This window comes from Xiphophorus hellerii, chromosome 8 (genome assembly GCF_003331165.1).
Source record: "Xiphophorus hellerii strain 12219 chromosome 8, Xiphophorus_hellerii-4.1, whole genome shotgun sequence".
In the NCBI taxonomy this organism is placed as follows: Eukaryota; Metazoa; Chordata; class Actinopteri; order Cyprinodontiformes; family Poeciliidae; genus Xiphophorus; species Xiphophorus hellerii.
In genome coordinates, this window is record NC_045679.1 from 29016180 (window position 1) to 29029861 (window position 13682).

Below are 13682 nucleotides of genomic sequence, written 5' to 3' on the forward strand. Positions count from 1 at the left end.
CCCGTTTTTCATGTGTCTCAGATTAAACCTGTCCAGACCGGCACTTTATGCCCTCCTTCCGAGCCCCCTCCTCCCGCCCGAATCGTGGGGGGCCGTCCAGCCTTTACCGTCCGCCGGATTGTGGACTCCCGTCGGCAAGGTCGCGGTTGGCAGTACCTCGTCGACTGGGAGGGCTACGGTCCGGAGGAACGCCCATGGGTCCCGGGGTCTTTTATTCTTGACTCTTCCCTTATTGATGATTATCAGTCTTCGCTCCTTTCCTGTTCGTCTCGGCCGCCAGCTGGCGACCGTTGAGGGGGGGGTACTGTTAGGTTCTGGGGTTTTTGTGGGTTCTTTTTTTTCGCCTGCTGCTTCACTGTTCTACCCACTAGAGGGCGCCAGTGGCCATCGCCATGGTGAGGCGTGTCCCACGCTGCAGCGCACCTGTGTTGTATCAGCTCATCATCTCCGGGATTCTTAAGGAGCAGACTGCCAGCACTTCATCGCCTGAGTGTTATGCCAGTAATGGTACCCAGAGCTCTCTAGAGCTATTTCTTTGTGCTTTCCTTAGATTTACTCGCAGTAATCCATTGCTGTTTTCCTGTGTACAGGTGTTTCCTCGTGAGTTCCCGAGAAGATTCCATTTTGGTTTCTTGGATTCCCTTTTTCGTGACGCCGTGGATTATACCCACTGGTCGCCCGAGCCCCACCGTCATCTCCTCCGTCTGATCCCTAGCAGACTCCACATATCTTCAGCTGGCTGTCGGAACGCTCCTCCGTTTGTCCCACCGCACTCGAACTTACCTGTCTGCCCTCCACCACAGAACCCTCAACTGGATTTCGAGCCGCTCCTCCATCATCTCTCGTGGAACCAGGATCTCTGTAAGGACCCACACTAGGAGACCAAAGCCTCAAACCTACAGTATCAACCCTCCCGGAAGAACAAGTCCTCCACAACAAGTAAGATCATTCCTATTTATCCTAACAATCCCGCTTTCCGACTCTCCTCAAACTCATCATCTCCTCTGTCGTTCCGCAGTGAACAGACGTCGCAGTGAGCCCGTTCCAGAACCCATTTACCCATTTGTTTGCAATAAATATCATTTTACTGATTTCTGTCTCTCCTGTGGTAGTTCTGCATGTGGGTAAAGAAGTTAGACACCAACATGACACTTATGCTCTGTAATAGACCAGTTGCGAAGGACCTCACTGCAGCAAACAGAAAGGGCGGGGACAGACCAGATGTCAATCCCATACCTTATTTTGAAATTGCGGCATTGTACTCCGGAACTGAGGGGGTGCTATTTCCTATATTATCCACGGTTTCAAGATTTTTTTACTTTTGAAATCTTTTTGTATTCAAGACATGATTAGAACATAATTATGAAACACAATATATTTGTAAATATTGTAGTTTGTTGGTTGTATTAATATTATTATTATTATTAAACCTGAAGACAACTTTATTCCACTTTTGAGAAGTGTGTAAGCACAGCTATTTTAGTAAAAGTAATAAAGGCAGCGCAGCTCATCTGAGCTAATGGAGAAACTGCAAAAGTATGCGGTGCATTGGTGTGCATGTGTGTGTATTTTTTGTATTTTAATTTTTTCTATTATGTTTTCCTTAACAATGCTCAAAATCTTTAACCTAAATAAATTTTAAAAAACTAGAATAGCTTAGTCAATTTATCATGGTATATTATTATATCGCTTTAATAATGAAATAAATGATTTTAGAAATGTCAGGAAATATCACCTACTCCCCTCAAAATAAAGTATATATTATAAATAATACCTATGCATCTCAATCAATTATAGGAGGAATAAAATAATTAGGGAGCCATGAAAAGTAACGTGAGTAACTATAATAAAAAAAAAAACATTTACAATGTCAAAATATTAGTGAGGCCACATATGAGAATTTTCCTTTTATTTTTTACTTTTCCTAAGAAACGTAATTGAGCAAAGTTCAATAACAAACAAATGAATAAGGTTCACAGAAGAATTCATGAACAAACCAGGGTTGAGCAACACATACAAGCAAAAAATTCACATATATAGCCTTTTTTGGCAGAATCTTATATTGATTCTATGTATAGGAAAAGATAAATCTATTTTGTCCATCAAGGTGGAAACTTTCCTTCCGACTCTAAAATAAAATGCATTCACAGAATCACAATATCAACAATGTGTGTATAGAATAAAACACTTTGCATGCCATAGGTAGATGTTGTCAATCACTTTGGTCAACTATGGTTATTGCACTGGGAATAAATGACTTCTTATAGATGTCTGAGCTCAGAAGGTTCAGAAGTTCAAACTGATGAAAAAAAAACGATGGATGCTTTCTTCTAAAATATTCTTTGCCATCTTCCATGTTCTTTCAGCAAACAGTTGAGACATAAGTTTTTGTAGTTCCACCACTATTTACCTGCTATAGAAGCAATTAAAAGTTTGTCTTTCATTCTGCAGCTCATGTGACCAGCCGAGGAGATGAAAAGTTAAATCACTCTCAAAAGTTGCCTTGTAGACAACCTCTAGTCTGATATCCTCAAGACCATTAAGGTTTCTTGAAAGATAAAATCTCTGTGAGCATTTCTTAAAAAATAGTTAATGTTTTCAACAAAGGTGAGCTGACTGTCCAGGAATGACCCAAGGTATTTAAAATTGGTCACTTTAAATTGGTCACCTTCTTATATTATATTGTGGTCTTTTAATTATCTCTACGTCCTTAAGAAAATTAAAAATAAAGTATTGTGTTTTATTAGAGAAATATCTTTTATGGTCCCAGTAATAAAAAAGACTTTGTGGTATCCTGATTTAGTGATGTATCTATGTTAGTTGTGTTACCAACCCCACACCATTAGAGGTAGTAGACATAGACCAGGGGTGCCCAAAGTTGGTCCACAAGAGCCGGAATCCTGCATGTTTTAGTTCTCTCCCTGGTTTAACGATGGCTCATTAGAAGGCCTACTATTGTCCAGATGAACACAGAAGTATTTATATTCCTCAGCCACCTCCACTTCTCCCATGATGGAAATAGGGTTTGATCTGACCCTGTTTTTCCTGAAACCTACAATCAATATTTTAAAGTGTATTTATTTTTAAAATTTCCAGTGATAATTTTGACATTTTAATGAAATCACAAGATTGTAGAAGAATGCATTGTTTATTTAAGGTATCAACATTTGTTGAGTCTCTTAAAACACATTATTGTCTTAAAATTAGAAAATAAATAGCAATGCAACAGCAGTTTTCTCAGACAATACAACTGTCCAAATACTTATAGGAATAAAAGGAGTTTCGGACTTCTGGTGTACAACAAACCTTCATCATTTAAAAGATAGATATTTACATTTGATGCCCTTTTAAATGTAACATGGACGCTGGTGAGAGATAAATAGTTGTCCATTTTAAAGGGCAATTCTGGGTGTTCTTCAGGGCAGTGGTCCCCAACCCCCAGGCTGCGGAGCGGTACCTGTCCGTGGATCAATTGGTACCGGGCCGAGCAAGAAATAATTAAATACTTCTGTTTTATGTATTGAGTCAGGAGAATCTTTTATTTTGAAAATCCCTTTACTGGATTCTGTCTGTTATGTCTTGAGCGCCAACATTGAGTCCACAAGCAGCAGAATGATGTAGAAACAGCAGCAACAGCATCGGTGTCGGTGCGCGCAACGCCCTTCCCCCACCCTGGTCCTCAGCAAATTTGTGAAGTCTTGACCAGTCCACGGTACTAAAAAGGTTGGGGACCACTGCTTTAGGGTGTAAATTACATTTCACACATACATACAAGAACAGATCCAGGTAGACTTGATGGTTTGCAAAAATCATGTCAGTAGAATTATATTTACTAATAGTTACCTTCTTATATGAAATGTCCTTAGAATAAAACAATTTCTGATAGATCTGGGATCTCTTTACACATGCTGACTGACAAAAGTTTGAACATGTTTGAAAGTATTTATTTATTTATTTATTTATTGCTGCATTAAATTCCCCAAATCAAACACAATCAGTCAATTTGATCTTTAACTTAGGGTAGGGTTAGGGCTACCCTAACCCCCTATTTGTGAACAGTTTGGAAAATATTTATTCAGCAGCATGAGACAATGATGGCCAGGTCTCAGGAAGCAAAGTAGGAGCTGTGCATGGAGTAAAGGCTGTCTATTGGGCTTCCTGTTTGTGCCTGTAGGAAGCCTCCACCTGGAAAGGCAACAAAGGACTCACTTAAACTTGTCATAGAGGTGTCACTGTCATTGTCATGGAAAATGGAATCCATACCTAGGTAAAGGAGAAATAACACAGAAAAGTGAAAAATAAAGCAAGACAGCATGTACAGCAGCCCAAAATAGCAAACACTTTCCTTTCTTTATTTTGACAATTCAATATTAAATGTGTTTTAGCAACAAAATAGTAATGGTGGAGAGGTTGTCTTCCATCAGAACTCTGGGATTTCATGCTGGATGTGGAAATGACCTTAGTAAGTCACTGTAAACCTTGCCCTATATATTCTAATGAGTGAAGGAAGGAAGAAATGAAGCATCTGCAAAAACACAGTGCAAATACATACAGATAAACTAGACCAGCACCTACATAAAACACATGTTAGTAATACTCTGTGTTTTTACAAAGTACAGTACAATTGGATGGTTTGGTTAGAGCTAAGTCACAGTATTGTGTTAAAGGTTGTTGATTTATTGATGTGTAGGGGATCAATCACATCTCTTCATAGAAAAAGCTGCAGTGTATAACTTTCATAATGAATGTTTTTCTCATATTTGTTAAAACTGTCGTGACAGACTAGCATGAGACAGATAATCTGTGAAAAAATTCAACCTCCTCCCAGTGCTATGATAGAAAACTGCAGAGAAGCACCGCTCCATACCAGAAACAACCAGTCAGAGCAAGGAAGTGTCTCAGTGCTGTAAATCATGCTTGTGTAAGGGCTGCACAATGTGCTAATGGCAGAGAAACAATTTATAGTTCCAGGAAAATTGTGTATGTGCCATCATCGGTGGCCATGCTAACTAGGTGAACTTCAAATAGGTTAATGAGAAAATAACATTACATAAAAATACAACATCTCAAGACAGGAAGGTAAAGATTGGGCACAAATTAGTTATCCAAATGCAAGAAAAAAACCTTCCAAATTGGCTAAGAAAAACAGTCAATGTATTGGAGAGGGCACACCAAAGACCATAGAATATTTCAGGGCTGCACTAAAAACGTGTCAAAAAAATCTGCTACACCAGATTTGTCAGAAGAAGTGGACCAAAATTTCAGCAAGCTATTGTAGGAAGCTTGTAGAAGGATAACCAGAAATTTTGACTTAAATCAGGTTGTTTAAAAGTAATTATAACACGTTAGGGAAAATTAAGTTAACTTTTGAAAAGAAAGATGGAAAAAAATGTCTCTTGAAATCTAAAGAAATCAGAAAATGCAGAATAAGAACTTTAAAACATGTTGCAGCAGCTGAACATGATGCTAACCGTAGGGATTCATGTGGTCACCAGGCATTTGAGGTGGAGTGAGGCCCTGCTGGAGGCAGTCTATGTTGTACCCACAATGCTCTATGGTCACCAACTGGGGCCGGGTTGGAGGCAGAGACCCTGTGAAGGTGCTGAGCAGACCATCCATACAGCCAGATATTACTTCTGAAAAAGTGAAAAGCAAATAGAGTTTTCTCAGCTCAACTTTTGTACATTACGTGAGTTCTTCTGTTCATACATTGTGTGGTTGTTTTATGAATATGAAAACACATTCCTAAATATGGGTTATATTTTTATAGTTCACTCTCTACATTTAATTCCCTTACTGGAATTCTTTTTTACCCTCAAGTTGATTTCTTTCATGCTGTGTTGCTTTAAAGCTGTAGTATGTAACTTTTCTAAAAAAATATATGCTTTTTACATATTTGTTAAAATTGCAGTCATGACAGCATAATGTGAGACAGGTAATCTGTTAAAAAAATCAACCTCCTCGACCTTCTCCCAGTGCTACTATTGCAGTCTGCAAAAATGCGTCTTTCTTGTGTCAGAAACATCCAATCAAAGCCAGGAGGAAGGTCTTGGAACTGTCAGTCATGCTTTGGTAAGAGCTGCTAAATGTGCTAATGGCAGAGAAACAATTTGTCACAAAAGGAAAACTACAGTATATTTCCTCCATGATAACTAGTCTGAGCATTTGTGTCAAGCTTTGTTATCAGGAAGAAGCTGTAGCACAGCAGAAAGAAATGGGTAGGAGGTGAGCAGCTCATACACAAACCTGATCGACAGTGCTAAGACCCACCTCTGATTGGCTATTTCTGACTGATCTGTGTATTTCTGCACTTAGCACTGGAAGAAGGCAGAGGAGGTAAATTTTTTCAGAGATTATCTGTCTCATAATATACTGTCACGACATAGTGACATTTATAGTAACTCCATGCAACACTCCAGAAATATTCAACAAAAATGTGATATTGATAAGCAGACAGGTAACCTTTTCTAGTATGAAACACAGCTTTACATTGGGGTGAAAGTCTGGACTGTGTTTCCAGTTCATGTAGGAAAATTATGTCCAAAATTCCCTCAATAATTTTTTGTCATCGGAGCTCAGTAATTTATGACATTTTCCTCGTGTGAGAAATCATTTACCTGCTTGTTTAGAAATGGAGAAACTTCTCCTTACATCATTAAGGTAAAACAATTCACTGCAAGTTTATGGCAACTGTTTATACTCATAGGCTGCATATTCCAATGTAGGCATTTTTCTGATGCCAGACTTAAAAGAAAAAATACAGTGCAAAAAAATCAGCAACAATATTGGTTAATTTAAGATGCTTTAATAAACTGTAATGCTAAACTGAAAAGCTAAAAAAGGAAAGTAAGTGTTGAGTTACAATGTACTATTGTTAACTTAATAACTCATAATGAGTGCCATTATAGAATTGAGATATCTTTTTTTTCTCCCAAAATGTGTTTATGCTTTAACTTGAGGTACAAGGTAAAGGCAATATAACAGTTACAACAGCATACTACTAACATACCAACAAAAGTGGGCTAGAACACACCCAATTATACAGACATGTATACACATGCATGAAGTGGATAAGGTCAAAGTGACCATACTATGGTAGTGGACAGAAACAAGTACATTAACAAAATATATAAATCTCTCTGCCTCAATCCACACACACATACACACAAGACAAAAAAGAAGTCAGGTGTCAGGGCATACTTCTGTCAATATACCAATTTGACAAATTTGACTCAAAAAAGAAGATGAAAGAGAAATAAATATTGATAAGAATAATAATCACTAGGGTGCTGTGGTGGCGCAGGGGTTTAGCACAACCCACATAAGGAGGCCAGACGTGCTTTAGTAAGTGCGATACAGAAGTTTGCATTGAATTAGGTTATGTCTGGCACAAATACAGAGGATTTGTTTCCAAAGTCCTCCTCCCAAAGTGATCTAAAGGAATTCAGTGCTTGTGGAAATAAAAATAGCACCTTTCAATTTGACAGTTGGTTTTAGAAAAATATCTAAAGGTCAATCCCTGGGAAGGTTGAGAAAACTTGAAAAGGTAGACTGGGCAAAACTACGCATCTGCAAGTATCTAAAAAATTGATGGCGTGGGAATAATCGAGATGTCTTGATGCAAAGTTGAAGTTGACAAAACATGAGAAATTGTCTCTCAAACATGTTGCACAAAACTTTTATTGGGATTTCTGTAGAGGATATTATTGACGAAACAATATTATAAAGAAGATGCTCAGAGTTTATAGGAAGATGAATTTAGCTAGATCCAATTGCAGCTAAAGGTGTTTTACTTAGTTTTGACATTGGGGGCTGGTTATAAATGCTAAATAGGTTTTTTTCAGACTGTTTGCAACAAAAAATAAAAAGTTAAAATAAAATCATCTTCTTCATACTTTTCTAAAAATGCAGTGCTTTGTGTTGATCTATAACATAAACCCCCAATAAAATATATCTCATCTTGGAGATAAAATATGAAATCATTCATGGGTAACTTTTGGAAGTTAAAAATATATTTACTGCAAATAACATAACTACATAACCTATATAATTCTCATATAAATTTGAAATAAAATGTTATATCCATTTTTAGTTAAGAATTTACAAGTCAAAGCATACAGTAGATGTATTGTATAAACTGAATGGTTGTCTTAACTTAAGGATGGCTGACCATCATCAATGTTTCCATGGATTTTCCAGTTTATTCTAGCATCAACCTCAAACATTTCCCATTTGCTGATTTGCTTAGCTCATTTGGTTATCAGCAGCAGTTTCCGCTGTAATAAACCAAATGAGCTGTTCTGCCAATATTGACACGCTGCAAATCCCAGAGCAGATAGAAGCTGTACTTGCCAAAGCAGTGAGATACTTATCTAAACTGTCTGCTCATATCCGCTGCAAGACCACAGTGGCAATTAGCCCACACTACAGTAAGCAAGCTCTACTGATAAAATCAGGGCTTCCACTTTATAACAGTGCAGTCAGAAAAATTCATATTCCCCAGCATGGATGATACTCTGATATCAGAACATATGATTATTTTTAATTAGACAACTGGGAGTGCACCATTGTTCTTTTAATAAACTTAATAATTTGTACTGTAATTTATATGTACTGTTATACATATTTACAATCACTAATAGTAAACTTACCTGGGCCCAGTCTTTGACTGCTGTGTTGCTCCTGCTGTTGCTGCTGTCTGCGTGCTAACTTCTTCATCTGTAAGTCAATAAACATAAACCGGTGTGTGAACTTTTAAATTGAATTTGAATTGAATTGAATCAGTCTAAATTATAAAGCTTAAGAAAAAAAGTATCTAGTGAGCTTTTTTCTTAAATTGCTGAATCAATTTGGTCTTTGCCAATTATAGAAAGAAGCACTTAAATATCACAAATGATTGTGAAATGCTTAAAATTGTGAGACTAAAACCAACAAGCAATTTAAGACTCATGCTGACGGACTGGTTGCTGATTGGGGTAAAAAACCTTTTGGCTGGCCAAACTTTGGCAAGCCTGTTCGCCCAAATACGAGCAAACAGAGCAAATGGCAGATTAGAAATGCTTAATCTACTGGGTTTAACTGATACAGATCTGATTCAGACATTTAAGCACTTTTGGCAAAAGGCAGAAGGAATAATTTTTAGTGAGAGATGTGGGAAAGTTTGGTCATACAACATGCAAATAAGGATCTAGTATCTGACATAAAGAAATAACAGAATAATTGGGCTTGTTTTAATCAACTTTGCATCTTAACATTACTACTACTACAGACATGAGAACAGCAGTATACATGCATAATGTGGTTCTGGAGGTTGTTTTAGGTACACGTTGCTGACCTTTGCCCTTTGGTTTTGGAACCACACCTGGACCACACGAACACTTAGCCCGGTCTCTGCTGCCAGGGTTTCTCTGACCTGGAAGATCAAACTTATTAGTATTTTTTTGTGCATGTCAATTATACACGGAATTATGTTGTAACCTCCCAAGCTCTCCATAATACAAGAAAGCATATTGAAATCTTTGGGTTAGTTGCTTGGAAGAGCAGTATAAACATCAGCTCTTTAAAGCTCCAGGACCAGTGCTATGCAAACACAACAAATGCAGAAAAAATGACTAAATTTCAACTACTTTACTATAAAAGCCTAGAAGAAATTACAAATCAATCAAGCTCAAGTTCCTGCTGTCTTGGTATCACAACCATACATTTTCTTAAGGGAGTCCCGCCTGTCATTGCATCTGTTCTGATTCAAATAGTAAATTCATCCCTCTCATCAGGTGCTGCCCCTCAGGTTTAAAAAACAGCAGCTATCAAACCACTGATAAAAAAAGAACAATCTGGACAAATCACTACTGCAGAATTACAGGCCAATCTCCAACCTTCCATTCATCAGCAAAATGATTGAAAATGCTGTTTCAGCAGTTAAGTTGTTTCTTAACGTTAACCAACCGTTTTGATATGTTTCTGTCTGGTTTCAAGGCTCACACAGTACAGAGAGTGCCCTATTCATAGAGATCAATGACATCCACATAAAATATAGACTTGGAAGAACTGTGGTTTTGCTGGACCTTAGTGTTGACCATGACATATTACTAAAACGACTGGAGAGTCGGGTCGGGCTCTCCAGTCCAGTACTTAACTGGTTTGAATCTTACATAAAGAACCATTTCAATAGGAAATGTCTAATCGAAGCAGACAGAAATCACAAATCTGAATACAAGGACCTCTTTTATTCAGTATCTATATGCTCCCTCTAGCTCAGGTTATAACAAGAAATAAGATTAGCTACCACAACTACGCAGATGATACACAGCTCTACAATACAGTGTCACCAGGTGACTCTGAACCCATCCGTGCACTGAACAGATGCTTAGAACATGGATGTGCCATAACTTTCTCCAGTTGAACAGAAACAAAACTGAAGTTATTATCTTTGGACCTAAAGAGGAACAATATAGAGTTATAGATCTAGAGTCAACACACAGCTTCAGTTATTACAGCTGGAAACTTGTAGTCAGACCTGAATTCTGGGAGTAGATATTACAAAAGATGCATACCCTGGCTTTAAGATTACAATATCACATCAGAACAGTACAAAAAACATTTTTAATACAGAAATGTTGGTCTAAGGATATGTTTAATACCCTTTTTAAAAGTTAATTTCAATCTGACAAATAACCCTCAATAGAACACATGTTCTAATTTACTTTGGGAATACCAAACATGTGTGTAATACGTATAGCCAATGTATACTAGCTTCAGAAGTGTTACTTTAGTTAGAGTATCCAATGACTGGTTCTAAGGAGAACTTTCAGGTAGAAAAGCATGACTGTGAGAGGCGTATTTTCTTTTACTGCCTGATAATTTGCTTACCTTTCTGCAGGGCTTGGAGGAAACCTCAAACGAAGCCTTAAAGGCACGTCTCTGCTGCGTGGTGAGAATGGTGCGCGGCCGTTTAGGACGCAGAGGATCTTTGCTGTCATCACTCCTTTTCTCTGCTGTAATAAATTTTTCTGACTTTACATCTGAAGTCTCATCCTCACTCTTTTCTGTGAGTGAACACATAACAGATCACACCTTACACCTTTTTTCATTCTAATGCTTTTTAACTTGCATGGTAGAATTCAACATGAACAGAAATAGACGTGAAGAGTAACACAATGGGATATACAGTAGAAAGCACCAAATTAAGAGGAAACCCCTAGTTATACCTGAATCTGAACTGTCCGGGCTCATGGTCCTCAGCAGGTCTCTTTCTTTCACATAGTCAGCCTTACACAGCAGCTGTTGACCAGCCTTCAGCACAAACTCGTCTCCTTTGCTCAGCCGGCGCTCACAGACACTGCAGCAGAAGCAGCTGAGGTGGTAAACACTCTGCACAGCTCGCATTACAAACTCTGTTGGAGCGATTTTCTCCAGACAGCCACTGCACTTGGTGGAAAATAATCTGAGGACAGAAAATTGAGAGAAAACTTAGAATTGAATTGATTTTAATTAACATCGTTATGGGAGTTTAACCTGATATCTAAATGATTTGGCACAAGCAAGTCAGCAAATATCACAACCAAAGGATTTGGATAAAAAAAGAAAATAGCAAATATAGTAGAGCCAATACCATGCCCTAGTGTACTGTATGCCCTGATCAGTCATAATATTATGACCACTGATAAGGTAAGTGAGTAATCATCCCACAGTTCAAAGTTTTGAAGACAGATTTGCATCCAGTTTATCCAGACAATAATTTAGCAATTGAACCTCAACCTAAAGGGTTTTGCAGACAGACCCCTACTTCTATTCCTACTTGATTATGAGCATGATATGCACTGTATCTTATAACTGTCCCATAAAAATTAAGAACTGGAAAAGAAGCAAGATGTCAGAGCATAATGGTCCACTACTTAGAATGATTCATTGTTTTCTAGTTATCTACAGACAAATGCTTAAATGTTGTAGTGCTGCAGGCCTTCTCACAGACTTAACTCAGTAGAGAAAAAGTTTTCCAAATACAAAACACCACGACAAGACATATCTGAAGAATCAAGATTGTTTGTGATATTGACAGAATGAATTTATATAATGAATTACAATAATCCAATCGAGATGTAATGAAGGCATGGATAATTCCTTCAAAATCTTTAAAACAAAAATAAGATTTCACCTTTGCTAAAATCCGTAAGTGTTAAAAGCTGGATTTAACAACAGAACTAACTTGTCTGTCAAATTTTAAACAGCTATCAAAGATCAAACCAAGATTCCTGGTTGAAGTCCGACAAAACGGAGATAAAGCACCAAGTATCAAGTCTGAATTTTTTGTGTGAAGGTTTTGACCAAGTAATATGACTTGAGTTTTACTATGATTGAGGTGAAGAAAATTTTATTCAATCCATGATTTAACTTCAGCCAAATAATCTATTAATAGCTGTAGAGATTCATTTTTTACCATTTAGTAGTTTTATGGGCATATAAATCTGGACGTCATCCGCAAAGCAATAAAACAAAATGTTGAATTTTTTAAAAATCTGACCAAGAGGCAATAAATATAAAATAAACAAAATAGGACCTAAAATTGAGCCTTGGGGGACGCCATACTTTAAAGGTTTGACCCCAGAACAACATTAGTTAAGATGGACTGAGAAAGTTCTGTTTACTAAATATAATTTAAAGCATTCCAAAACTGAGCCTCTTAGGCCAACAGAATGTTTTAATCTAAATAAAAGAATCTCATGATCTACAGTATCAAATGCATCACTCAGATCTAAAAGTAATGAAACAGCAACATTGCCTGAATCTACTGTTAAAAAAAGATCATTATACACTCGAAGCAAAGCTGTTTCAATACGTTGAGCACCTTTAAACCCAGACTGAAATTTCTCAGTTATATTATAATCTTTTAAAAAGCTGAATAAAAACTTGAATCAGTTTTTACTCCAGACTTCACCTAGAGTGCCAAGGTCCTTTATCGAGGACCTTGGATTAAAAATGGAGTTTAGATATGGGCCTAAAACTTTCTAATTTTAAAGATTTTGAATCTAGATTAGGTTTTTTAAGAAGGGGCACATTTGAGAATTGATGGGATGCAACCTGACTGCAGCGATGTATTTATCACTATTAAGATGTAAGGACCAGAGGTGACAAAAATGTCTTTTATCAGATGGGTAGGAAGACAGTCCCAGGGATAATTTGATTCCCGCAGATGTTTAATTACTGAGGTTATTTCATCTAGTGAAACTGGCTGAAAATGATCCAAAGTAGCTGTGCATTCCATGAGAATCTAAATCTAACAGTGTATTCAAGGCTCTAAGAGCAACAATTTTTTCAGTGAAAAACTTAGAAAAGTTCAACAGAGGCTAAAGGGCCATATACAGTCGAGGGATTAACAATCCTATCCAAGACACTAAAAAGGACTTGAGGCCTATGCACATTTGAACCTACAAGATTAATCAAATATTTAGATTTTGCCAATTTAACATTATTCTGATAATTAAATAGACTGTCTTTCAAAATTTATAAATAAATTTGCAATTTATCTTTTTTCCATATTCTAGACAAAAGACTTTCTTCATATTGAGCTTTACTTGTATGCAAAGATGGGAAATTGCCTAGGAAATTATTTATTTTTCTTTATTTGCCCGAAGACCCCAATGATGAAAAAAAACATTGGACTTGGCGCTCCATCGCCCGGACGC

At 37.3% G+C, this 13682-nt stretch overlaps 1 protein-coding gene and 2 long non-coding RNA genes across 5 annotated transcripts in view; 2 read left to right on the plus strand and 1 right to left on the minus strand.

Moving 5' to 3' along the window:
- Positions 1-323: 323 nt before the first annotated feature.
- LOC116723844 (uncharacterized) lies at positions 324-10417 on the plus strand. The gene is made up of 3 exons (XR_004340045.1): positions 324-507; positions 591-761; positions 10407-10417. It is a non-coding gene; the product is annotated as an uncharacterized LOC116723844 (long non-coding RNA).
- LOC116723853 (uncharacterized) lies at positions 768-1091 on the plus strand. Its single transcript, XR_004340054.1, has 2 exons — positions 768-939; positions 1019-1091. It is a non-coding gene; the product is annotated as an uncharacterized LOC116723853 (long non-coding RNA).
- The window catches only part of LOC116723832 (LIM homeobox transcription factor 1-beta-like), a 54376-nt gene continuing 42586 nt past the window's right edge, over positions 1893-13682 (minus strand). The window contains exons 4-9 of one of the 3 annotated variants that reach the window (XM_032569016.1): positions 11208-11443; positions 10870-10994; positions 9335-9412; positions 8652-8718; positions 5472-5636; positions 1893-4263 (exon numbers count right to left, since the gene is read on the minus strand). In XM_032569016.1, coding sequence (XP_032424907.1) covers positions 4106-4263; positions 5472-5636; positions 8652-8718; positions 9335-9412; positions 10870-10994; positions 11208-11443 — 829 coding nt within the window. In that variant the 3' untranslated portion in view covers positions 1893-4105. Of the gene's footprint in view, positions 4264-5471; positions 5637-8651; positions 8719-9334; positions 9413-10869; positions 11046-11207; positions 11444-13682 lie in introns of all 3 variants that reach the window. The other 2 variants (XM_032569018.1, XM_032569015.1) reach the window with 2 other exon arrangements.